General features: G+C 46.6%; 1 protein-coding gene across 14 annotated transcripts in view; it reads left to right on the forward strand.

Annotated features, from left to right (window-relative positions):
- TACC2 (transforming acidic coiled-coil containing protein 2) overlaps positions 1-26,961 on the forward strand; it is a 125,430-nt gene that overhangs the window by 66,765 nt on the left and 31,704 nt on the right. For all 14 annotated transcript variants that reach the window (XM_068689029.1, XM_068689037.1, XM_068689042.1 and 11 more), the window contains 2 exons: positions 17,836-17,993; positions 24,717-26,034. In XM_068689029.1, coding sequence (XP_068545130.1) covers positions 17,836-17,993; positions 24,717-26,034 — 1,476 coding nt within the window. The remainder of the gene's footprint in view (positions 1-17,835; positions 17,994-24,716; positions 26,035-26,961) is intronic.

Raw genomic sequence — 26,961 nt, forward strand, 5'->3', positions numbered from 1 at the left:
GTATCGCAGTCCTGTCCAGCACTGGTTTTTGGTGGAAGCCCAAAAATTTCAAATTGGGTGCTGGTGACCCGAGACTGAATTTCTGTATAAACACAAAATGTAGCAAGACCAAATATTTGGGAGTCGGTGCGTCATTCTCAACAACTAACCAGTAGGCATCAAGGCTCAATAAGGCATCCATTTGGTATAAAATGGATGAAACGAGCAGCAAGAGGAAATGAGAATTTTTATAGGATGGTTCTGAATGCTGAAATACCCATTTGTCAGCACTGGGATCACAGTAAGTGGTTTTGGGGCCGTTGTGTAGAACAACCCCAGACTGAGATGCCAGGAGCATCCTTAGCTCCTTTGAAGCCACAGAGACCATTTGGGTTGGCTGGGTTTTGAGCCACAACTCCTTTTTTTTTTTTCCAGGTCCCAGGCAAGTTCTTACAAAATGTACTCCCAGTATCAGCACAGTTTTGATATTTTTAAAAGCCAGCACTAAATTTAGTACCGACTTGGCACTTCTGTTGGCAGGCCCGGGGGATGGATTGGGGCCAGGCAGGAGAGGGGGAGCTCCCCGCTCCTCGGGGCTGCTGCTCTGCAGACGTGGTGGTGCCGTGGCCGTGCTGTGCCTGCCTGCGTGTCCGACTGCACCTCTCCAAAGTGTGCCCAGCGAAAGGAGTGCCGTGATGCTCCCAGCATCTCAGGTGCTGTACCGAAATGCGTGGTTCTAGGTGATGGAGCAAGCGACAGGATGGATCCTCTCCAAACCTCAGCCCAGCGCTGGTCCCCTGGCAGCTCCATCACGTTACAGTCCTCACAGCCAGGTCAGAAGGAAAGCCACGGTCTGGCTTCACGTGTCTCCTTGGCCAGGAATTAGAGCCTGACTTGTTGTGCTCACAGCCCTGAGCCAGCAGGCACTGCCGAGTCCAAGGCTCAGCTACAGCACAGCATTTTGTGAAGGACCATTCCGGTCTGAAGTGTTCAACTAGAAAATGTGTGCCCACCTCAATAGTTAACTGAACTCACCGTTAGCAATTTGCATGTAAACGTTGATTTCTTTTAATTTTAGTTTCTCTCATTGGATCTTGTCATTAAATCTACCGGATCAGAGCTGCCACCGCTTTTAAGCGTGTGACATCTCCTCGTGCAGGTGCCTGTGGTGGAAGGAGTGGGCTGTGCCCTTCGTTTTGAAGCTGAGATGTTTTCCCAAGGCTCCAAGTAGCTCCAAGGCTCCAGGTAGCGCTCCTTTGGCCACTCAGTGGATCACCAACACTAGAGCTCACAGTGCCTCCACCAAGGTCTCGCTGCAGTTGTAGCCTGTGTTGTTTCACCGGTCCTCCCACTCATATTGCTGCAGTCGAGCTGCTTTGGGGGAGATTTTTGCAAGAGAAGAGTTAAATCCTGGCCCCTTTGTAAGCTGGAGTGGCCCAGAGCAGCCTCAGAATAACGTCTGACCCCAGCCTCTTTGTGTGGGGGCTTGGTTTTTGCAATAGATGTGCACTTGAAACTTGAGGCAGCCAACATAGGCGTTTTAAATGTACTCTACGCTTGTTAAAAACATGCCACAATATTCCCCTTTTCCCCCCTGCAGGACAAACAGTGCCTCAGTTCCCCCTCTTGGCTTCCAGCAAGCTGCTAGGGCTTTACTTTCTCAATGTGGTGGTGGCTTTTCAAAGGAAAGGCTTTTATTTTTATTATTTTTCATTGTCTTCCTTTACTCTGTAAGAAATAAAATCCAACAGGGAGCTCTTAGGGCATGCAGGAGACTGGCTGGCTGTAGCTCGGCACAGCCACCACGTGCAAAACTGCTCGGTGACCTCAGCCCGATGGGTGCCCCAAATGCAGCCCTATAATTGTAGGCTGCGGGCTGGTGCTTCCTGCACTCGGCTGCTCTCCTGCAGTGATTAACCATTGCCAAGCTGCTGCCAGGGGACACGCGTTTTCTTTTCATACTGAGGAGCTCATGGGCTGGGGTTTGGGGTGGCCCCAGTGGCTCCGGCACCGAAGTGGAAGTCAGAAATGCCAGAGCTCGGTCCCGGAGCGGGGCGGGGAGGCTGCCTCCTTCCCTGGGGAGCTGGGTGGTGAGCACGAAATGCTGGATGCCTGAAATGAAACAACTTCCAAGCTGTAACTGGCTGGGAAGTGTGTGGCTAAACAAATTGTGGGCTCACCAGCTTTTCCTGCATTTATTCTGATGCTATTGGTAAACCCATTTAGATTTAGGTACTCTCTGGAAATGAACTGTGTGCTTTGTGTTCTCCAAGCATCCTTGCTTCTTCTCACACCAGCGGTTTGTGGTGGATGCACCCCGTGGCAGAGCCCTGCACACACACACACAGCAGCCTGGTTTTTGTGCAGGAAGCAAACCCTGCTGGATCACCCTTCTTGCAAGCAGGGCAAAAAATACAGGTAGCTACTGAAGGCGTGAGCCTGGCGAGGCCTCCACTGAAACACGACAGAAATGCTGCGGTCGGTGCTTAACAGTTAGCAAGTTTTAACATCTCTGTTAAATACATCTGAGCCTGCAGACCTCTGTGCCCCGTCCCGGATCCAGAATTGTCACACAGCTTCAGGCCACGCGTGTCCCCGGGGCTTAATTCCCAGTAGATGGTGATGGGGCTGGCTACTTTTGCTCCTTGAGGGATTGGAGATCCCAGCACCCCACGGTAGCAGGACGAGCTGATCCACAGGGCTTGGCACATGGGCTGCTCAGGCTTGTGCCTTTCAGGCTTAGAGATCCTCGTGGCTGATCCCCTGGTGTTGGATTCTGAGCATCCCCTGCCCCGAGGGGCTCCGTGCCCGCAGAAGCCAAACAGTTAAGTGCCCCGATCTCCTCGGATGGAGCGGCGCGGGTGGGGAAGGCTCCCACATTGCCTTGTTTACCTTGGCTGCTCATGATATTCTCCCTCCGTCCCTCATGGACGGTTCCATTTCTGCCAGAGGGATGAGCTCGTTCGCTGCCACGAAAAAAGCGGCCGCGCCGCTCATTAATCCCCTCCGCAGCCCTCCCGATCTGTCCAACTCGCCTCTTACCCAAGGGAAATCCATGCGCAGTGTCCCGGCCACACGTGCATTTGCATTTCAAATCAGCTGAGTCAACACAATGTAATGGTCCTGCCTGGAGGTCCTCAGGGAGCCACAGTAGCTGACAATGTGTGCTTAAAGGGAGGGTCTGCTTTTCTTCTTCTGTTTTTCTTTTTTTTTTTTTAATTTTTTTTTTTTTGAAGGCGGTTTCAATAGCCGGCAGCCCCGGGCTGGAGGCGCTTTGCAGCGTGGCCGCGCGCGGGGACCGCTGATGTTTAACAGATGATCAGCCTGTCAGAGCGGCCGGGATTTCATTTTATTTTCTAAGCAGCGTTCATCTGGACGGGAAAAAAAAAAAAAAATAAATAAATAAATAAAATAACTGGCAACGGTTCAGAGAAGAGAGGCTGCTGCCGAAGTGTTCCTGCTTGGGCTGCCACTGATGCAAGCAGCTGTTCCCATCTGCACTGCAGCACTGCAGCCTCTGCACAGCCCAAGCTCTCGGGGCTTCTCGCTGGAGGGACTGCCGAGGGAGCCGGCCTTGCTCGCGTCTAGCCTCGAGCCCAGGGCACGCTGAGGATGGGAGGCTCGCAGTCGCTGCAGCAGGCACAGCCAGGTAGCCTGATCCGGGAGCCGTCAGAGGCGATGTAAGTCTGCGTTCCCTTCGCTCGCCTTTTCTCCGGGCTGCTGGGCCCTGCGGCCGGGCTGACTTTGCGGCCGCCGCCTTTGTTTGGTGCTAATTGCGTTCAGCTGGGGGCATCGCCGGGGTTTTGGGGGGCCGTGGCGAGCGAGGTGCCTTTTGTAAGGCTCGCCTCGTCGGAAGGTGCCTCGCTCGGGCCGGCCGCCTGGGTTGGGTGGTGCGGAGCGGTGGCTGCGCACCATATGGTTTGTCTTTTCATGTTTTGGGTGCGTAATCAATCAAACACAATGACCACTTACAGGGAACAAAAAGCCACCCCTTCCCCCTCCTAACCTCACCGGCGCTGTGTTTTCTGCTTAACATGCGCAGCGTGGAGCTGCATTTCTCTGGGTTCTCGGAGATTCCCTCTGCTTTTCTCCGTGCAGATGCTGTTTTTCGGGTCACATCACCCTTGCCAGCATCAGCCCTGTCTTGGCGTTACAGCCTCTGATGAATCAGGAGAGCAAGGTGTCCGTAGATCTCTGCTCACTGAAGGCCAGCTGGGAATGAGATTCATTTGAGGCTGGGAGGGGGAGGGAAAAGCAGGCAATTATCGGGTATTGAGAACGAGTTACCACTTTTTCCCCATGGCTACAGCATGTATGGAGGTGCACAAATATGTGTGTGAATGCAGAAATAGAGAAATAGCAGACTCATTTCCCATGTAGAAATAGGGTTTGGTCATTTGATGGTCGAGGTTTTATCGGTTCACGTAGCTGACAGTCTCTTCTCCCTGACCTCCACCCCAAAGCAGTCAGCTGGCGTGCTGGGGCAGGGCCTTTACCTCCGAAAGGGTTTCAGAAGAATTGCTTTGTCCCTTGCTGGCCTTTCAGTCACAGGGATCCCGTTTATCCAACATGTCTGAGCACGGAGTTAATTTCTGATCATCTATTTCAGTAAGTCCCCGTTATATCCACTGGAGCTAACACATAAACCAGCCTCACATAGGTCTTAAAAACGTAATGTGGTGCCTGCTTATTGAGGTGGCTGTGATAAGATTTGAGGCATCATTTGTCTGTTTGAGATCAGTGCTTCAGAGTCGAGGGGGAACGATGGAGCAGTACCTGGTAGCTCTGCCTCCGACAGGCCTTACAGGTAGGTTTGTGCTCCCTTTTGTCACCTCCCAGCATACCAGCACAGAGCTTGGCTGGATCCTGGCTTGTTGGGGTTGGAAGATGCAGGCCTACCAGCATTTCTGCATCCTTTGTTCCCCTGATGTGCAGCTTCACCAATTAAGCTTTTTTTTTCTACGTAGCTCCCTTGTGCACAGCACCACCACGGCTTCGTACAGCTTCTGTTTAATGGCACTCGGGGATGAGCTGATGCCTCCCTATCTTTAAAGCACTGAAAATTACATTTTTGTCTGCGCTAACTGGGTGTATTTTTACTGGTAATCCGAGCACTAAAGCAACGCAGGTGAAGCAGTGTTGGGCATGTTTTCCATTCAATTTTCACAGCCTTTTAAGAATTGACTCTGTTGAAGAACATATCGACCAGGCTATGTGGTTTCTGTTATGGCACTTGGGTAAATGACATTGTCGCCTCCTTTGGTGACTCACATTTGAATATGCTCATCTTCTGCAGTTAGGTTTTGCTGTGGGCTTTGGATGTGAGCCTTTTAGGCCCCGTGTAACCAACAGATACACTTTTAGCACAGACGTCATTCAGTAACTGTTGATATTCTCAGGAAGAGTTGGTGAAAGCTATTACTCATCTTAAATAAATACTGAGAGTCCTCAAATAAATACTCGCGTCCTCTCTTCGTTCCAACGAGACACTCTTTAAGGTAAGGCAAGCCAGGAGATGTTTCTTTATCCTTGAGAAAGCGCAGGCCTGGTTTCCCAAAATAAGAATCTCTTTGCAGGATGCCATGGCAATCTGCTCTGAGGTCCTGACTTCGTACTCTGAGAACTGTAACTTTACCAAGGGTTTTTTAATGAAGCTACACATAACTTGCTTTGCACACCCAAGCCAATTCCTTAATGGCAGGGAGAGGTCAGAGGTGAAAACACGTGGCCGAGTCCCAGGCAGGTTGGGTAAGGGCCTGTGGGGCTGCAGCATCCCGCAGGGGGCATTTTGGGGATGGGCAGAGGCTGCCTGCCGAATGGGACAGCTTGATAATAAAGGATGTAGCTTCATGACAAAGGCAATGCCCAGCTGGGTTGGTTGCCCTGGGTTCATTAGGTGAAAGGGGTGTCAATCAGAAGTCATTGCTGGAATTTGGCACCCAAAATTCATTAGCACCAAAAAATACGGAGACAATTTCCTTCGATATCTACTGTTTTAGGAGTTTCCTGCGAAATGTCCTAGGACAGGCCTCTTCACTCAATCTTAGTGAAAGTCCTGGAGACCGATGGTAGAATTTGGGTGGAGAAGGGATCTAGGTTAAGGCTTTAGAGGGTGTCCATGGTTAGACATAAACATATTTGTAATAAAATCGGGGTGAGTGCTGACAGCCCTGGGTGCTCTGCTGTGCGTTGTGGATGGTTGGCAGCTCAGTCACTGGCAGTAGGCAATTACCGTTTTATTTAATAAAAAAAAAAAAAAAAAAGGCAGAAAAAAGTCTATTTTGAATGATAAAAAGGGAAAGCCCAAGGGAGGCCAGTGCCAATAGAAGTTAACTGCAGATGAAAGTGGCGTGCTTCAGAGCTGGCTGTTGACATGATCAGCGCTGTCACATGCGTTGCAATCTGCAGTAGGCGCCCCGGTGGCCGTGGATTGAGCTAAATGGAGGCCGGGTTTCAATCAGGAGCAGCTGAAGTGAAGGAGGTGGCAGTGTGAGGATGTTTCTGGGCCTGGGGTCGCTCAGGTGCATGCACCCTCACCTCGGGCACCCTGCGAGCGGCTCCTGCTGGGGCCGGGGGCAGCCTTCGGCTCGGCACCCGCTGCTGCCTGCTCAGCCCTGCTTCCCTTTTTAACAGCACTACAGCTCTGTCTCTAGGTAACGCTCTGTCAGCATCAGAAAGCTGGAAGCCTCAGTAGGTGTTTAAATGCTGGTGGTTCGGATCTAGCTCTCACTCTGGTTTATTTTTCCTCTGGTGGAGAGGCTCCTTTCCCCGGGCACGAACCGCACCTCGCTCTGCGGAGCATCACAGCTGCTGTCCTTGCAGCACCTGGACGGGACTGACATTCAGCACACGTTTCTTGGCCAGCCAAAGGGCTGGGGCCGTGTTATTGCTTCCCACCAGCTCTACCTGCTGCTTCTGTACCATTTGCATCCCCTGCCCATCCAAGGGGAAAATGACTGGAGGCTGAGCCAGCTCCCGCCGAAGGGAGCGGTGAGATGCCCGCTGACCTCGCTGGGAGCTGGATCGGACTCCGAGAAGGAAATTGAATGTTACTGGTGGGTGGTAGCAGGCCAAGCTGCTGCCCTCGTGGGTTGTTGTTAGCTGGTTTCATTGCTGGTTGCTCGAAGGACTGGGGAAAATTTAAGCGAGGTTGGCTCAGGCTGGTGTGAGCTGCTCTGTGCGTGGGTGTGCGCGTACAGCTGCGCACAGAAGTCGTCTGCATATGCACAAGAAGTGCAGCCCTTGCTGGCTACCAGCTTTTGTGCTTTTCTATCCATAAAACCTAGAGGAACCCACCGTATGGCTCTTAAAAGTCAGAAGGAAACCAGTTTGGTTCAATATTTGCACAGTTTTATAGCCTTAAGTGTAGGGAAGTCACCTCAACGAATAGATACAAGACTGGGAAGTAGATCTTGAAAGCATTGAAGGAGTTTGGGTCTTTGGGAAGAGGGGAGGCTTCTGTTACTGTAATAGTGTTTAGTTCAACTTAATCCCTTCTTGACAGCTAGTCCTGCCTATTGTCAGCCTTCTACATATTTATTATTATTTTTAAAACTCCAATTGACAGCCACCGGTCGGCATCCTCGGCAATGCAGAGAGCACGCTCTACCTGCTGGCTTCGTCTACCAAGTCGGGGAAATTACTGGGAGACACGGGGGTGTTTTACTTGTGAGAAAACGAACCAGAAGTAACAGGCAAATTCTTCTGTCAAGCTTTCCTGCCTTTTATTCCAGCCTCCCTCATTCGAGCCCAAAGGATCTCGTCTCTGAAGTCAGCGACAGCGCTGCTTTTGATATGAAAGGGTACTACATCAACCGCTGCAGCTGTCACCAGACGCAGGCAGGTCACACGTAGACTTGAAGACAAAATAAAAAGACCCCAGAATGGCTCACCCCTCTATTAGCGAGGCACGCCACACATCTGGCAAATATGTGTATATTATAGGGCTCCCTGGACTAAATGGTGTCCCCTACGCGGTGCGTACTGGAGCTGCTGCCATCCATTATGCATTGTGACACAGAGGGAAACTGGGAAATACGAACTGATGGGAAGCAGTAAAAATGTGAATGAAGAGGCATTCCTGCACGTGCCTGGTGCCTGACACTTCCCTCTGCTTCTGCCTTTTGCTTTGCTTGACCCAGCAGCCAAAGCAGCCGCTTGTTAGATACAAATCAAAGATGCTCTTTGGTACTGGGAGCTTTAGAGGTAATAGGCTGGGTGCTTTTGGGTTTTTCTTACGCCAAAATTAGTTCTGTCTGTTAGGAACGTGCTTCCTTTGTTTTAAGACCTTGCGCTGATAGGGAGTTTTTGTATTTGCTAGTGCTTTGGATGCCATCTGTTACCAATAGATACCATTTCCTTATCCATCTCTGATACTTTGTAAGGATTTAGCTTCCTAACAAACTTCTTATGCTGCCCAGTTTTGACTTCCCAGTGGCAAAAGGCAGAGCTTCAACTGGAATTTCAGTGCAGTCGGCGTTTTCTTTGGGGAAGTGGGAGTGTCTAAGAAAAAACTTGGGGTTTCTCTGCGGTAAGAAACAAATGAAAAATGCTATTTTTACTATGGAAAAGCTTTCTAGAGAAGTAAAAAATAAAATGTCATTTCCCGTTAGCTCCTTAAATGCTTTGAAGCAGCCATCTGAATTTAGTAGCAGCCTGTGGATATCGTGTGTTATACTCCCCGTAGCACCAGAGAGTTGGCTCAGTGGAAAAAACTGAATGTTTTTATTTCCATGGGTTCCCATTTCCCACCACAGTTCTGAGATCTCAGAGATTTCTTTTAAGGCACATTTTGGCCCGAGAACCTTCATCAGTGGTGGCATTAAGACAGCACCATCCCTCCTTAGCTCTAGAAACCGAAGAGCGGTTGGCACGGTAGGCTGTTGAAAAACTTCACACATGAAGTGGGCAAATTTGGGGTTGAGAAAGTATGGATCTCTGCCAGAGCCCTCCAGCTCTCCTGGATTTATGTTCATCCCTTTCCCTCAGTAAGGCTTCTTACAGCTCCGATCCCACAGCTCTGGGGTTGGGTTAAGGAGCTGAGTGGGCGTTTGGGAGCCTCTTGCCTTCCAGGGAGGGCATTGGGGTCATCCCTTCTGTTGGGATGAAAAGGAAAAATTGGGAAAATCTGGGACTTCCCATGGCAAATTTCGTGGGTTTAGATTAAACAGGATCCCTAGAATTATGTGCAAATGAACGAGATAAGGTTCTTCTAAACAAAAGCAGCTTGTTTCTAGGGCTAAATATAGATGAGATTGTATCTGAAATGTAGCAGCAGCTACGCTCAGCTCCTGCTTTTGAGTTGTGATCTGCTCCCAGCATGGAAACGTGCGTTTATTGGGCTTGTTAACGCTTCGCTGCCCTCATTAAAAATGAGCCCAGTGTTGTGCTGGGAGAAGGGTTTCCTTGCTAAAAGAGGGGGAGGATGAGTGAGGGATCCGAGCTCCTTTGTGTACCGCTGAAGTCCGGGCCTTGCCCCTTTGGAGCTGGGCAGCAGAGGTTGGGTGCCGTGGTGTCACCCAGCCAAGCTAAAGCTCAACTCAAGGAGAAATCTGCCTGCCAGACCCGTCTGGAGCATCAGCACCCGTCCCACACCCACCTCAAGCCAGAAGGTGAGATAGCTGTTGCCCACCAAGTGTTTTATTATTGCTCCATTGCTCCCTGGCTGTTCATAGCCCACAGCAGAGGACAAGAGGTTAGCGGGGGCCTTGCAAAGCTCTGCACAGCCACTGGGTGAGACAGGCCCAACGTGGGGCACAGGGGCTCTTTGCTCCCCTCTTCCCTGTTGCCAAAAGGACCCCCTGACTCTCCTCTTCTCCATCCTCTGTGTAGTCCTTGCCTCTTTTCTGAAAGGAGCTGCTTTCCCAAATCTCCAGCCGGTCCCTCGGGGATTACAGGTACCACACGTTCACCTCTGCACTTCCCGGTCGCTGTTTCATCTCCTGCTGCTGCTTATGGGCTGTGTGGCTGAGCAGAGACATGGCTGGGGAATGCCTGGTAGGATTTAAAGGGTAGCTGCAATCAGCAAAGCAATTTCAGACGTACAGCTCTGGCTCCCAATGAATTATTGATTATTTTCCCTCGGAGCCCTCGCATGATGCTGTGTAGCGGCGAGCGCAGGCAGCCGGCTTGCTTTCCAAGGATGTAGTTAACAGGATGTTGTTTCCTGGATTAAAACTTCAGAGCTTGCTACTAAAGGCAGGGGAAAGGTATTTGTCATGGGTATTAAATACTTAAACATCAACTACCATCCCTGATCTGGCAGGGTGAATCACAGAACAAAATACAGCGCTGATAGGGATCGCTGTGCATCAAATGGTGATACCTGTGTTTGTGGGGAGCATTTCACCTTGGATATTGGAGGATCTTCGCGGCTTCTCCTCATCCCTTAAGAGATTTACGTATTTGAACATTCAGCAGCCTCTGGTTAGTTAGGGACACACGAGGATGTTTGCTGTTGTGATGTCTGAGGGTGAGTGTCTTTAATTAAATGGTATTTCCCTGTTGTTCCTCGGAGAATAAAGCAGCTGCCTGAGAAGAGCGCAGAGATTAAAAGATGTGCAGATCCTTCAGTTCTGCGTCCTGTTCCTGCCGAGTGGAGGTTTTCATTATTCAGACTAAAGTCTGTGGAAGGGGAAGGCTGGCCAGAAAGACTGGGAATTCATTTCATTATTCATTTATTGCAGCAGTGTTGAAAACACTCCGTTACGTCTCAGGAAAAGCCATAAAAAGGAAAAAAAAAAAACTTAATGTGATTTAAATCAATGCAGAGAACTTCTCGCTAATCAGTTAGAAAAATGAGTTAAGTAGTTTGAAGTGCTGCTGTAAGGACGCAATGTTATATCCCTCAATCTTCCCTTTCAGATGTGGCTTCCCACAGCTCGAGACATTTCTTTCTGGTTGCTGCGTGAAAGCAGGAAATGGCTTTGCTGGGGGAGTGTGAGTTTGGCTTCTGCACAGAGCGCTCTCCAAATCGCTGAATAAACAAGCAGGAAAAGCAGGAGGAACAATTCCTTCTCCCCTCCTGGAAAGATTTATGGAGAGATTACTTGTAATGCAATAGGTAAAGCACAGAAAGCAGCATTAACTTTAAATTAATTGTGTCCTTTCCGTTCTTCTCTGCTGCGACTCTAGTCCTGTTCTCCAAATGCAATCACCCTATGAAGAAAAATTACCCTTTTTATAGTAAGCGATTAATTTTTAAGAGATTCACGTTTCTTTTTGTAACCTCTTGTAGAAAACACGTTTCCACACTGACCTGTGTGGTTTGGGTAGCAAGCGAGGCGTTACTTATTTTCTACGGCTGAAGTCCCACATTGCAATTTGCGGCCAGGACATTTTATTTCTGTTTTCTCACCTATCTAAAAAAAAAAAAAAAAAGGCAGATCCCTACATGTCAGTTCCAACACTGCTGTCGAGGACGTCGAGCTGCAGATCGGATGTGAAGTCACCCGGGAGGGGTAGAGCAGCGGCTGTGAAGATCCGAGCCCTGTTTGCGTGCTCGCACTGTGTTTCCGCAGGTGTACATCATTAATGCTTCAGCCGAGCTCCCTGCTTTGTGCCGAGACAACAGAGAGGGCATCACGCCCCGGCTCGCAGCCTGGAGGAGAAGCAAGGAGCTGCACAAAGGAGGGAAGCAGCCCTGGCTGCTCCCGGGGTGATGCACGATGCTCTCCCTCCCCTGTGTCTCTAAATTAAGCCGTGTGCTTGTCAGGACACATCGCTGATGGGCTGGGACGCGTCGCCTTTGATGGAATATTGATTATTTTCCTGGGCAACCATGTTTTGAGTGGGTCTTGTAGGAATATTTATGCTGAAATCAGCTTAAAATCCTTCTCTGGAGAGGAGTGCCAGCCCTGCCTCTTGCACACATCTGTGACAATATGAGTTCCTGTGTAATTGCATTGTGCTAAAGTAGGTCTCTATCAGTTCAGCAGAATGGGATTTATTTGATAAAACCTCTGTTTTTTTAAGCGAGAACTGCAAGGAATGCTTTGCTACCGTGTCACAGCTCCAGCCATAAACCGATCACGTGGCGTTGTCCTGGTCTTATATGGGCAAATGCCTCTGTCGAGGAAGAAACTGCAGCCGGTTTTGTGCAGTATCACTTCTGCGACAGGAACCCCTGAAAGCAAAACACAATTCCTATTTAAGTCTTTGGATTCTGCAGTATTCACAAAAAAAAAAATAAACCACAGAAACCTTTCTTGAAAGAAAAAATACACTTTTTTTTTTGCCCTACAATTTAGTCTTTATTAGGACTTCAATGTATCTGTAAGATAGCAGGATAAAGAATGAAAATACCTAGGAAATTGACTTCCTCCCAGTTGAGGGATAACTTCTCTAAAATTATTTTAATTTTTTGTGATTTAAGAAGCCTCTGTTGTACCTATTTTTCATTGAACCATGCCCAGTTGTCAAGTAAAAACAAAAAAGATCTACAGGGCAGCGGTTAGGGATGTCATAAAGTGAGACTGAAATTACTTTGCAGCTATATAGTCCAAGCTGCAACAATCCTGTGCTGAAATTACTGTTTTGTCTTGATGGTCAGACTTCGCAAGTCGGAAGCCTATAAAACATTCCTCCAGTGTTGCAAGGCAGGCAAGTAGCTAGGGGCATAATTGTCTTTTTTGGGACATATGCATACATATTCCACACATAAACCCCATACTGTACAGCAGGCAGCCTTCCCCTAGAAGGTTAGGTATATCCCTCGTACAGATTCAGCCCTAGAAAGCTGTGAATTCCCATCGATTTCTATCACAGTTGGACACTTTGCATTTTGCTGGAGCAGACCTTGGGAAAACAACGTGCTTGGTTTTCCTCTGCTTTCCTCCTGGGTACCAGGCCTTATTTTATTGGTATGAGTCCCGAGGCTTGGTTCTCATCCTGCGGGTACGAACCGGTAGTGATGCTCTGTGCGTGATTTATTTAATTGTAGGTCAGATGATCCTGCTGCTGGATATCCTTAGAGCAGCGTGAGGGAAGTCCATCAATAGTTAATGGCCAGAAACGTGTCCCTGAAGGAACTGTCTTGTAAGTGGAGGCCGGGGACATGTAAGTGACATGTTTGTGCCTCCCCAGCTCCTGACGTGCTCACATCCCATGCTGAGAGCCTTCCCCGTGGGGACAGAGAGGGGAAAGGCAGGCGGCTGTAAGTGGTCCCCGATAAGTCACTGACCCTTCAGCTTTGGTCGGCTTGGCTAAGGTTGATGGTTTTGCCTTTCTCTGTGTGAAATGCTGTTGGTGCTGTTGGTAGTGTTGAATTATTTCTGAGAAGTTTGGTCATTTTAATGGTGTATTTCCCTAGAGAGAAGGGAAATACCATTTGTGAGGTGTATGCCCAGCACTGTTTGTGGTGCATTTCAATGCCATGAGTTTAACAGATCCATGGATGACAGGAAGACTGATTCAGGTACCAAATATTAATAGTTAATACTTAACCAAATGAATCTACCATTGTGTCCGACATGATTTTTGTATGCTGCCATGCCAGTTTAATGTTAACATTTAAAATCTGTGATGTTGTTTGTTCCTCAGAGCAGGTAGGTGACAAATGGCCCAGCCACCATGTACCACGTTAAGAGCAGCTGATTAATGTGGAGCCCTGCGTTGGCCTGGAGTCACCGAGTAGGCAAATACCATACAGAAATGACAGCACAAAGCTGAAACGTTTTTGATATTACTCTAACCTTGTGCTGGGATGAAAAAAATGACCTTTTGTTGTAACATATGATATTCTTGTTCGCTGTGAGTAGGCCCTAGGGTCAGGTAAGGCTGCTGGCCTGAAGTGGTAGCTTCATCTCTGGGAAGGGCTGTACGGTTTGGGCTCTTGAGGTGGTTTGGAGATATGACCCTGAACAACATTGAAAGTCTGAAGGAAGAAAGGGGGAAAGGAGATGATATGCATCTGCTACCGGGTTGTGTAACGTCAGCATGAAAAATACCACAAGATGAATTATAGAGAGAGGCCGTTATTGAATTTTTTATAAATAGAACAAGAAAAAAAGCTCAGATTTAATATGTACCAGTTTAGCAGTCTTCAATTTTTGTTTTCCTCTGAGCTCTGCACAGATTCACAGCGATAAGCTGTTCATACCACAAAGAATTCACAGCCTGGGTGGGTGAGGCAGGCTCGAGGCAGATGCAGAAGTGGATTGACCAAGACCCTGTCCATGCAGCACTTGAGTGGCACAGCTGAGAGCTGGATTGATCTTCAGGCTTGAGACTGCCACTGAAACATGCTGCCTCCGTGTTCTTTTTCTCGTTTTATTTTTTTAAGACCTGTATGGGATAAGATCAATTTAACTGTGAAAAATGGGAGCAGGAAATTTGAGAAGGTTTTATCAGGCTGTTCGCGGTGGAAGAGCTTGACTGAAATTAATGCACATCTCTGAGCGCCTCGCCTCTGTGGCTGTATGGACTTGAAAGCTTGAAGCTACTGAGTGTCTTTTCAAATCTTTCTATCTCTGGCTTTGCCAGGATAGGATGAGTATATGTGCCCGTTTAAGTAACGTGCAAGACAGATTGACCTCAGCAGTGTACAGCCAGTCCTCCATCCTCGGCTCTGATCTCATCGGAAAACAGACCTGAATTATTCATGCAGCTTTTATGAGGATCATCTCTGAAAGTGATCGATGGAGGTGAGACTACGGAACTCATTCCTCCTTTTTACTTCCAGCGCATCTCCCAGTGGGATTACAGGAATGAAAACCAAAATTCATCTTCAGTACTAAACTGAGCATCTTAAGAAGCTGCTTTTTTTTTTTTTCTTTCTTGCTGATTTAGATTCCTCTCAGAGTGTATAAATCATTCAGTAAATACTGATGTGAAATTTGTATCCTAACTATAATCTAATAGCTTTTGATGCTTTGGGTTGCCAGGTCTACTGGAATCTGTGCATTGCCTTCAGGTGGTGCCACAGCTCATGCTTATGAGCTGTATTTGCTCATGGTTTGTACATCACCGCCGTGTTTGCTCATTTGGGTCCCTCCATCACACGGCTTTGGGACTCCAGGTCCATCGTGGTGTACGCCAGCTCGTCCAGCAGCAGGACCCAAGCTTTGGGTGGTTCTTGAGAGAATGTCCCTCTGGTGACAGATGGGTGTGCTTTGGGCACTTTATTTGTTGTTCGATTCTCAAGGTCCAGGTTTTGTTGGCAGTCTGCATGGTGTGCTTGAGAGACTACAACTAAACTGGGCCAAGCCACAATAACAAGGCAAGTTTAGAGTCATGTAGGTTGGAAAAGACCTTCCAGATCATTAAGTCCAACCATCAACCTCACCTATTTATTGTATTTTGTCCAAAGTGCTAAGTTTGGAAGGAAATACACCAATTTGAATATAGATGGATGGAGGATGTTCAGCTTGGCTGTGACGGAGCTAAGCCCTGAAGCCAGTCTTGATGTTGCTCCTTGTGATTCCACGAGCTGGTGGGGAGCAGCTCTATTCCCTCTCCCAAACAGCGAGGAGAGGCACGTCAGGAAGAAATCTCATCCTTGTGTGCTGACTGCTTTCCAGCTGCGGTGACAGAAAGGCTATTTTTCATTCTGAAGTGAAGGACTTAAAGTTATAAATGTCCGTGGTTTACAAAAATGAAGGTAATGTAACTTCTGGGGCTGGATTTCCACAAGGCCAAAGGGGACAAAGAGAAGTCAACCCCGGGAACTGCCTTCAGTTGCTCCAAGCCTCCAGGTGAGAATGGGAGCACCCCTATGGCACGGCTGGTCCCCTAGGATGGCCATGGTTTTTGGTTCTCCCCAGCTCCTCTCCCTGCCTGTGTGCACTGCACTCACTGCTCACCGGCTGCCTTCCCATTTACTGTTTACTGGCCATCTTCGGAGAGGTGAAAGAGGACTGTGAGAGTACTTCTAGCCAATTTGGACTGTGTTACTGTTGTCTAGCCATTTTGTAGCTTCAACAATCTATATCTTTTTTCTTTTTTTTCCCCCATTGTATACAAAAAACAAAGGATGCAGATAGGAAGATATGAGATACACTCACACGTCCTTGTAGCCAGCCTTGGAAATCAGTGTGAGCTTGCCTTGATAACTTACGTTCCACCCCGTAGCTTTTAACTGCTTGGACTCCACGCGTGCAGGCCCATTCTCCCCATTATGAGCCAGGACCAGCAAACGAATTCTCCACCTCTAAACCCCACATGTCCCGTCTCATCCTGCCTCGTCCTCAGCTGGAGCTTCAGGATAATGGGCTCTTCCCTCCACGAGAGCTGGGTCCATGCCTGCTGCTGCCTGGCAAGCTCTTCTGCACCAGGGACTTTGCAGCAGCCTTATTTATTTTTCTGTGCACTCCTGTACTTTTCAGAGAAAAGACATTACATATTTCAGCCAGTTCTATTCGTAATTTCCTTTTCACAGGAAATCCTGTTGTTCTGGGAAAATCTTTTGTTACAGTTTGAAAGTACAATTACAGTCTTAAAAATATCCTATGCGGGAGAGACCATCCCGTGTTTTCTCTAAGGAAAACCGACCCAGTTCAGCACAGGTTCTCATTTTCCCAGGAGATATGTGAGGTAGGACCTTGGAGCACAGTCCTGGGCTATGCTCCCAGGCTTTTTGCTCTCTGCCACCCCCGCAGGTGATGACAACGACCACTTCCCTGGTGTGGAGCTTCCCTTCCCACCTCCGTGTTAAATACCGAGCTTTGCTATCACGACCACCCCTCAGAACAAACTCGGCTGCATTTGAATTAAGGTTAAGAAAGTTTTTACTGATTACATTGCTGCTTATGGAGGGGTGCAGGTGAAAATTAAAGGTATCAGATCAGAATTGTGCTGAGATTACTGAATATTGGCAAAACGAAGCTGTGTTGAAGCTCAGGCAGTGAGAATCACGTGAAAACACGAGAGGGATGAATTACCTTTAATGTTGTTGGTTTAGATGATAACTTGCTAGGTTTACTTTTATGACAGGAAATATTTCTCTGCAAGAAAAATACCAAATTCTGTTTCTGTTTGGTTCTTCAACTTTGTTTCCTGAAGCACTTCTGTGGCAGGAGGAGAAAACATTATGTTGACTAACTACGATGTGGCTTTATTTCCAGAAGTTCTTTGTCATAATCCTGATTTAGATCTTCACTTATCATTTAGGTTTCCCATCATTTCCTACAGGTGTTCCCTTTCAGGCTTGCGTTTCCTTTGACTGGCTCCGTTTGGGGTACTGCTGTTTCCCCACTGGGCTGACACCAACCCATGGGATCCTTCTGTTGCTTGTGGCTGTGTGAGCCCATGGTGCTAGAAAAGGATTATTGACGGTACCAGGACCGTGCATTTTACACCTCGCCTCACCTTTTTAATAAACCTATGCATTTACTGTTTAAAGAGGGCTATGGGAAAATTGTGTGAAAAAGTAAAACATATTTCCCTGGAAGCAGGATACCCAAGGATGAGCTGCACCTCAGGTATCTCCGTGTGCTCTCACCTGTAGGAGCACACACGGAACTTTGATGATGTTTTTAAAGTTTTGTGTTTCATTTTTTTTTAATGAAGCTATGAAATGACTCTTAAGATCCTTTTCTGTGTTCAAGGAAAGTTTCAGAATCTATCTGATACAAGGGTGTTGGTGTTGTCTTTGTGGTTGAACCTCCTTCACACTGAAAAGCAGGCTCTGCAGCGTGGATTTGTTTCCAAATACACGTTCACTTTTGTAGCACAAAGAAGTGACAAGATTGTGGCCGTGATATTCTGCTCTGGAAACCACACTGTGGTGTAATATCTCCTTGTGGGCTGCCTTTGGAGATCGCAGAGGTAGCCCAATAGCTGGTGTCTCTGCCATGAATCTTCCCTCTCCTCACTAGTCCAGGCTGTTAAGAAAACTCTCTCTTGCTTGGTTTTCCCCAGGAGCTCTGACTCAGAAGAAGCATTTGAGACCCCGGAGTCCACCACACCAGTCAAGGCTCCACCATCACCACCCCAGCCACCCCCTGAAGCGGCGGCAGCCGTTGTAGCAGACCTAGCAGAACAAGAAATAAAGCCCCAGCTGTCCTTGGAAGACACAGGTAAGGAGCATGCCGTGGGTGGGACACCTTGCTGAGGAAGGTGAGGCCAAGGTGAGGTGTTTGTGTTAGCAGAGACAAGGAATGGTTGCTAACGAATTGTTTCCTGGAAGATTTGTTGGTGTGTGCTGACCCTTATCTGTGCTGAGAGGAGAAACTCTGTCACCTCCTGGAGTAAAGTAGTAGAGAATCTGTCCATAACACTGGGCAAATAATAAAGAAAATAGGAGCTTTTTAGGAAAAACAAGCAAACAAAAAACCTCTAAACACCAATTCTTCATTTAGAATCAAATTTCATTCCCTCCTCCCAGTATTTTAGGAGCTTTTCAGAGTCAGATGCCTAGAAAAAGGAGGTACGATGTACAGGCACCTGGCTGCACACTGCTAGCAGTGACAGTTAACAAAATACTATTTCATCTGTATTGGCACCTAAAGCAGAAAGTGAACAAAAAGCTCCTAGAACAGTAGGAATATTTATATTAGCTCTGTGGTACAGTAACACAGCAGTGAGTGTGAGTGTATGGATAATACAGATACATAAAAATGGAACATCTTGGCAAGGTCACGTTTAAGAAGGGAATATGACATTTCAGAAACAAAAAGCTTTGCCCTCTTCTCCCCCCCAAAAGGTATTCTTTGTTCTCCAAATTGAATAATAGAATATGGAGGAGTAGGAGGCACTCCTTATCCCAAAATAGCTTTGTTTGGGTTGTCAAATGACAGCTCAACAGTTTAAGACTGAATTGCCTATTATGCTGTCTTTTTTCCCATCCAAAAGCCAAGTCATCTTGATTACATTGCTAAATTGTGTAAAGGTAATTTACTCTAAGCAGGCTAAAGCTGGCTTATGCTTCCTTTGGAAAGCTGTGTAACGTTGCCATGCTTTAAAGCTTCCACTTCCCACTGTAGTGGCTGCGTTTAGCAGTGGCAAAGCAACGTCCGTGGCTGGTGCTTGTATTGCAAAGGCTGTTGAGCTTGATTTAAACCTTTGGGGATGTGACAAACGAGTCTTGGAAATGGCTTGAGACACCTAAAGCATTTCTGGGACTCATGCATTAAGGAGTGCTCCTTAAGACTGTGATTTATGCTATGAGTTTATGAGAAACTAGAAAGATGTTCAACAAACTGATGCCACAAAATAAAATACTGGGAAGAGATCTCCTGGCAGTTTCTCCTTTAGAGTTCCTTCTTCACTGCAGCAAGCAACAGTACTCGTTCTCCATCTTCTTTCCTTTTTCTCATCTTAATATCTGTGATGACAAAACAAGTTAAGTGCTGAGAGAACAAAGAGTGCATATGCTAAACAGCATTGCAGCATGTTTTTAATTACTGCAGTAGATTATCTTCATCCCCTGAATACACATGTGCGTCCCTGTCACATGCGATTCTCTTCTTCCTGTGTCCCAGACCTCCCCCTCCTTTCTTTTGGGCATTCCCAAATAAAGATAGGAAACTGACTGTATCCATTCATAGCCAGCGTGAACTGTATTAAAAGCCATTGGATGGCAGAGATGAAAATGTTTCATTTGCAAATCAGATTTGTCCATGGGAGGCAAATTGCCACAAAGTGCCAGAGCTGCGTTCCGCATTCCAAAATGATGCAGGATGCAGTTATACAACGGGGGGGTCGTACGAGCGGAGAGAGCTGTGCAATGCAGGGAAAATTCAGAGATAGGAGGGCAACACAAAGCATTCACTTGTTTCTGAAGCCTTTTGAAGAAATTAATAACAGTGAGACTGTAGCTGAGGTGTTCGTATGCTTCAGAGAAGTGACATTTTGGTTTAACGTTTTTGTTTTACAAACCATTTGACTCCCAGTTATCTTATAGGTTGCTTATCTCATAGGTTGTGTGTGTGGCTGCATGCAAATTCGATGAGTTACTGGGGGGCTGTGGGCAGTGGAAGCAGGGCTCCTAGTCGGTACCATCCAGCCAAATAAAGAGGTTTCACTAAGAGGAATAAGGAATATGGGCAACCAACGAACCCGGCACGCAGCGAGAGGCAGCGCCGGCCAGCTGGGATCCTGCTTCGCCAGCCACACGCGTTTGTCTTCGACAGGATGGTGGTGATGAAGCGTGTGTTTGGGTGGAAAGAGGAAGCACAGAAGTGTTTGAGGGATTATTTGATCTGTATCTGACAATAATTATGGATGCAGACGGTTGTGGTGATGCCGCATCGCGTCATTAGCGCAACAGCTGGACCCCACTGCTGGAAAGCCAAGAGGAGAGTTTTTAATTAGGTTGACTTCAACACTGGCTTAATAAGAATGATGAAAGTGAAATACAGCTCGATTCACCCTGGGTTCATGCCAGCTCCTGGTGGTGTGAAACCTGCCGCATGGCCGCAGTCCATCAGCAGCAGAGCGAGGGGCTGGGCCGAAGAGGGGAGCCGCTCAGCGGGCGAGTCTGGAGGGAAGGGCCCGTCCAAACGTTTTGTTGGCTGTGGGGAGCAAGGGTTGGACTCTTGAAGCAAACGAGTTTGAGGTTGCTTTTTTGTGTTCTTATTAAGTTTGGTAGTGTCTTAAATTATCGTTTGAGGTGCTTATCTGCAGGCCGTGAGCTTTCCACACACCTATTTCAGGTGAGGTGAATGCGCGGGAGGCTGCGGGTCCCCAGCCTGTCCCATCGGCTCCTCACAGCAGGGTCCTCTTCTTGGTCCACCTGAGCACCACAAAGTGCTTCAAGCCCTTTCTCCCAAATTCCCCGTTTCTGGCCAGGATTTCTTGCTTAGGCAGGGGCATTTCTTCTCCCCCTACATTCTCTGATTATTTAGTGAATTCTGATTATACACAAAGGGAGATGCAAGAGCTGGAGCCCCCTCTACTCATTACAACCCAGTCATCCCTCGTGGGAGACCTGTGTCCAGTTCCTTCTTGTGCTGGGGAAATTGAAGTCAGCCCTCCCAGTACAGAGATGATGACCCAGAGAAAAGCAAACTGAATTTTTGCTATGGAAAACATTCTTTTGTGTTTTTGCCTGACAAAAGAAAATTGAGAATAAGCTTTATATCCAACATCGTATCTCAGAATAAATGGCAGAAGTATTTTTACAGTAATTTTAACAATAGTGCTAGTAATTGATTTCATAACTTCAAAGGCCTTTATAACAAGCAGGAACGTGAAATAAGCTGTTTGAAAACGTGTAGTGTTAGGTAATTCCAATTCCCAAATGCTATAGGCAAAGAGCTTGTCTGCTGAGGTATTTCATTATAACAGTGTGGGGGTGCATGCTCTATGCATTTTCCAAATGTTTCTTCATCCTTCTTTTTCCTCCAGAAAACAGAAGTATAATTTAATTTCTGCTGCGTTTGCTGTATTAGATCTGGTTAAGTTTGGTCTGGTAACCTCGTGTTTGCCAGTGGGCACTGCATCCCCTGCACACGTGTGGGGCTGCGTGGGACATCTCTGCAGCTTCCTCAAGGAGACCTGAGTTCAGGGAGAGCTGGGGCTGCCCCATGCTCCTGGTGGGCTGGTGGAGGTTTGCTGTCATCTGAGGTGCCGTCACCATCTTGGTACAAAATCATAATGCACAAAAAATGACTTCTGTAGTTGACTAGAAAAATAAAAAAATATCCGCTCTGTATCCTAAAAAAGTATCCTAATCCAGGCAGGCTTTCTCTACAGTCAGAGCAATGTCCATGGGAAAGGAATAGTCCTTGGGTCGCCTTCTCAATGACTGCAATGGCAGATTTCTTTGGGGGAGCACCTGTTTTTCAGTACATCACAGGTTTCTCTGCTGTCGCTCATGTTTCTGGAATGCTTCCCACCACCTAGTACCTGCCTGAGGGCAATTCCTACTGGGATAATTTGTGGGGGACTGTCAGCACCCTGCCATGAGCCCCTAAAAAGCATAAGCCTGGTTTAAAACCTGGTGCTGGCCTCTCTCTAGGGCAAGCTAACGCCTTCATTTGCAGAGCTTGTAGCGTGGAACCTTCCTCCACGATCAAGCTGCATTTTAATGAAATGCAGTAATTAGTAAGACTGATTCACTTAATCCTGTGGTGTAAGAAGACAAATGGCTCTGCTCTCTGAACATGCCCTTAAAGTCACATCTTAATATCTCTTTGTGGTGCTACAAAGCTGTGCTGCTCCGCACCAGCAAAGAGTGTTCACCTCTTCCCCTCCTGCCTGCTGCCGTTTCCAGGCAGGTGATCCCTGTGCAATGGGGCAGGAGCCGAGGAGCAGCAGTGAATGGCTCCCAGAAGCAGTTTTCTCTCTGTTTCCCACGTTGTTCCATAAAGAAACAATGGAAATATCGCAGCAGGGAGCTGAGCTGCGCTCTGCAGAAATCTGTACTGTGAACGAAGGATTTGGTGAGGAGGAAGCTGTGAAATAATCAACCAAAGGGCTCTGAGCCCCATGTTATGTGGAGAACATCAAATTGGAAGGCTGGTCCACCCTGAGCATGGGAGGCATTGCACATCCACTCGCTGCTGTGATGTGATCCCAAATTCAGCTCCACTGCACCTTCCTGCTGCATTCCAGGTCCTGCAGGGCATTGATTTTGTATATCTATATTAAATATATGTTTGTACTGTCTTTGAACAAAGAGCCTCATCCCTGGTGGGCACATGAGGGAATGAAAACAACACGTAATTTCAGAAGGCTGTGTTCAGATCCCCCTTTCATTTCATGCTGACCTAGATTTGTTCTGTGCTGACGTGTTAGAGCTATGCGGTGTTCATTGCTCTGTATCCCAGGTAGGTGTCTTCCCTTCCACGGTGGAGTAAAACGCACAGATGAGCCTAACGCTGGAGTTTTACGACTCTCTTTGAGTCCCACCAGTGTCAGAAGTGAGGGGTGTGTGAAGCAAACACCAGCTCAGCAAATTGACTCTAATGAATGGCCAATCAGCCAGACTGAAACCAAGCACAGCCCTGTGGAGATGAGGAAAAAAAAAAAAAAAACTGTCCTGAAATACTGCCTCATTACTAGCATTCATTTCGGAAAAAAACACAGTAAAGCAGTATGTTTAGTTCCTGTAACTCAGTAAAATTCCAGAGTCTTGAGAGAAACCGCACAGCTGTCACTCCTCTGACAATCTCTCAATATACCTGGTGCTGCTCTAAGCTACTGCTATGGGAAATGGATCTGATTTCCTTCAATTTCTTCTGTTCTCTACATTCATAAGTAATAACTCCCATGATTTCTATGCAGAGGTACAATTTCCTCTGGAATAAAGAAAAACTGTTCTTTCTGTTCTTAATCCACTCATAACTTCTGACAAAAAGCTGATTGATTCTCTGTCCACCTTGCTTTTATGAAAAGCAGTAATGAATGTAGCTGGGCACAATGGAAACTGTTTTGCAAAACATGTCAAGATTGAAGTGAAAAAGATGCATAGAAATTTCACTGAGATCGTTTAAGGATGAGCAAAGCATTCATTTTTGCTTGAGTGTGCTTCTCTTTAAAATTGCATGACGCTAAAATTGAAACCACGACAAAAGCTGCGTTGCTCAGTGGGAAGCCCTGAATCATTCTGCTCCCGTTCTCATCAGAGGGAGCCCAGCTGCTGGGTGCAGCCCCAGCAGCCAGCTTAGCGTAGCTCAGATTGTGGACTGGAGGGATTTCCCAGGGCTCCACGCCCTGACCGGGACACAGACACGGTGGTGGAGGTGACGGTGTTAGGTTTGGGCAGGGACAATGACAGCCAGAGCAAACCATGTTCAGGATCCATAAAGCATTTTGGTAATGAACTTTAATGAGGTGGAAGGCAGAAGGGTCCATCATCTTAATCCTTTCCTACTGGTGTACTTTCTTTTTGACACGCACTGTGTATTTTTCTATTTAGTCCAATATAATTGTTATGTAACAAGTCAAGAGACTGCTATAAATCTTCTTAGGATCCCATTCGATAAGTGAGCCTTTAATTACAATGAAAAGATGTTCAGTCGAACGGTTCTGCCATATAATTCCCCGTATAAAATTTTCCTTTCATCATGGAGTTTGCACAATGCTTTGAGAAATCTGTTTTGAATAATCTGTAGGCAGCTTCTAATTGTCTTTCTTATAGAATATTTGCAGCTGAGATTTCTTGTATAGTTGTTGAACTGATTATTATTAATTTTTTATAATCTTTGCCGTAATTTATTTCATATGAAGTTCTCCGTGATTCACGTCTTATTGTAGACTTGGAATTTTGAGGTCAAAGTTTAGTGTATTGGCTTCTGGGGGCAGACATTGATGGCTTGTGGAGGGGAAGCCATGTTCCATTGTTTTGTCCCTCTGGGAAATTAGTAAAAATAGCACATGGGAAACAAAACTTAAGATCAACATGTAATTGCTGAAGCACTGGCCAAATCTACAGGAATCTACTGCAGAAGAGCTTTGACACAATTCTGTGAACTCTTTAGAAAAGAAGAAAATGTGAGTAATGTTCAAAGTCCAGATTTTCTGGTATGTGGCATATTTAGCATGTTGTAATAATAGACACCTTTTTAACTAAGTGATAATTAGTTTAGAAGGTATCCTCAAGAGGCTATTCCAACGCATGTTTTGTATTTTCATGCAGCCTGACTTGAATCTTTTCCTGGGGAGAACTTTTTTTTCCTTATCTAGTTCGTATATTGAAAATGTCCCTAAATCATTGCTTACTCCATCTGAATGATTTTTACCCTTTCTTTTATATATATATATATTTGTATTAGTATTAGATTATAGCAAGATTACTAAGCACCCGTTTTTAAAACATGTTTAAAATTCGCTGATTTTTCTGTTTGTTCCCACAGGATTATCTTCCGAAACTGCCCCTGTAGCTGATGTGTCCCACAGCGAACCCGTTGAAGAAAGCCCTTTCCGTCCCCCTTCCCATTCTTTTTCCACCGTCTTTGATGAGGACAAGCCAATAGCCAGCAGTGGAACCTACAACTTGGACTTTGATAACATTGAGTTGGTTGATTCTCTCCATGCCTTAGGACCGAGTTCTCCAGAATCGAAGAATCGTGACCCCAAAGCGAATGTTCGAAGAAAATCGACCGATTCGGTGCCAATTTCCAAATCTACATTATCTCGGTCTCTTAGCTTGCAAGCTAGTGATTTTGATGGAGCATCTTATCTTGGCAATAACGAGACGCTAGCGCCAGCAGCAGATGCATATGGTACTGGTTCAAGTAGTGCTTCCAGTACCCTTAAGCGAACCAAGAAATCCAGGCCAGCATCCTTAAAAAAGAAGCCGTCAGCAAAAAAATCTCTCGATGCTCCGCCGGTGAAGGAAACGCCACAAGAGCCGTCTGACCTTGGCCAAGCAGCTTCTGCCCCAGGTGAGGATAAATCAACATCTGAAGCAAAGGCTGACTCAGTAAAACCTGAATGTACTGAACCTTCTAAAATCTCTGCTGAGAAACAGGAGGCCCCGGCTGTGCCTGAGGGATCCTACCCTTTGGATCCAGACAGTTTTGACGGGATTAGTGCGTTTAGCACTGGAGGCAGCAAAGTACAAAACTCTCCCCCTGCCAGTAAGAAAACGCTACCTCTTACAACGGCACCTGAGGCTGTGGAGGTGACCCCGCCTGACACCGGAGGACAAGAGGACCCTCCGGTCAAAGGGGTTGCAGTGAGGCTGGAGTTTGATTATTCTGAAGAAAAAGGGACCGGTGAAGACTCGCAGGAGAGCGCTCCTCCTAAAAAAACAGGTAAAAAGCCTGGTGCTAAAATGCCACTACGGAGGCCAAAGACTAAAAAATCAGTGGAAAAGCTTGATAACCTTCCAACCACACCAACCAAGACACCCACTGATCCAAATGAGATCCCTATCACAAAAGGATCTTACACTTTTGATATTGACAAGTGGGACGATCCCAATTTTAACCCGTTCTCATCTAGTACAAAAATGCAAGAATCTCCCAAACTGCCTCAACAAACGTACAGTTTCGAGCCAGACATGTGCGAGGACTCTATTGACCCTTTCAAGTCTTCTTCTAAGATCGCCAGCTCGCCCACCAAATCTCCAGCCTCCTTTGAGATACCAGCCAGTGCCAATGAAACAAACGGGACCGATGGAGACAGCTTGAATAAACCCGCAAAAAAGAAGAAGACGCCTCTAAAGACGTAAGTTAAAGGGCTCAGCTATTTCTGGATTAGAAGCAGCACAGTCCTACCCATTGGCCCACTTATATCACTTTTAGGGTTGAACAGAGAAAGAAAGATGCTGTTGAGTGTTGTTAACCATGCAACAGGACTCCTGCCTGTATGTGCCTTCCCTCAACCTGTTACCTCAATAACTTGATATTTCCAGGCCAAAAGGGAGAATCAGGGATAAATTAGGCCAGATAAGGCCACTGGACTGGGCATTGGGTTTTTGAAGTTTTGGGGCCCAGTGTAGTTTTGAGTGTGATTACATCCAAATTTTCTCAAGTTTGTGCCAAGTGTTCTGTGACCTCATCTTGGAATTTGAAATTGTTTAAGCTGATTCATACCACTAAAGATTATTTTATGAATCATATTTTTTGAGTAGGACATGAAATAAGGCAAGAACAAATCCCCTACTGCACACAGCAGGTTTTTTCCGGTGACTTACACTATTGAAAAAAACCCACACTGAAAGGTGCAGTGTTCTAAGAAGTGAACTGGATATTTTTTAAATAGAAGACTGAAAAACTTGAAGTTTCCTTTCTGTGAAAGAGCTTAGGATTCCTGAAGGGTTGAAATCTCCTAGACTACTACATGGTAGGGGAACATCCAGCTTTTAGGAACATTTAACAAACTGCAGGATAAATGTTCAAGCTTGTATTTAGATATTTAGATAGGAACCTCAGTGGTTAGTTCTGGTAATCCAATGGTTTACTTGCTGGTGTGCATATTCTGCTATCTTACCCTTATCTTACATTTTTTTGAGCTGGTAATCAGTAAGTTTATATCCCATTAATCTGAAATTGTTATTCTGTATGTATCTGTAAGAAAATATCTTTCAACATGTCCCTTTATTGTTTAAATGTCAGCTAACTAAAAATAATGTAACTAAAAATGGGTAAAAGC

Source organism: Anas acuta, chromosome 7, assembly GCF_963932015.1.
Source record: "Anas acuta chromosome 7, bAnaAcu1.1, whole genome shotgun sequence".
Taxonomy (NCBI): domain Eukaryota; kingdom Metazoa; phylum Chordata; class Aves; order Anseriformes; family Anatidae; genus Anas; species Anas acuta.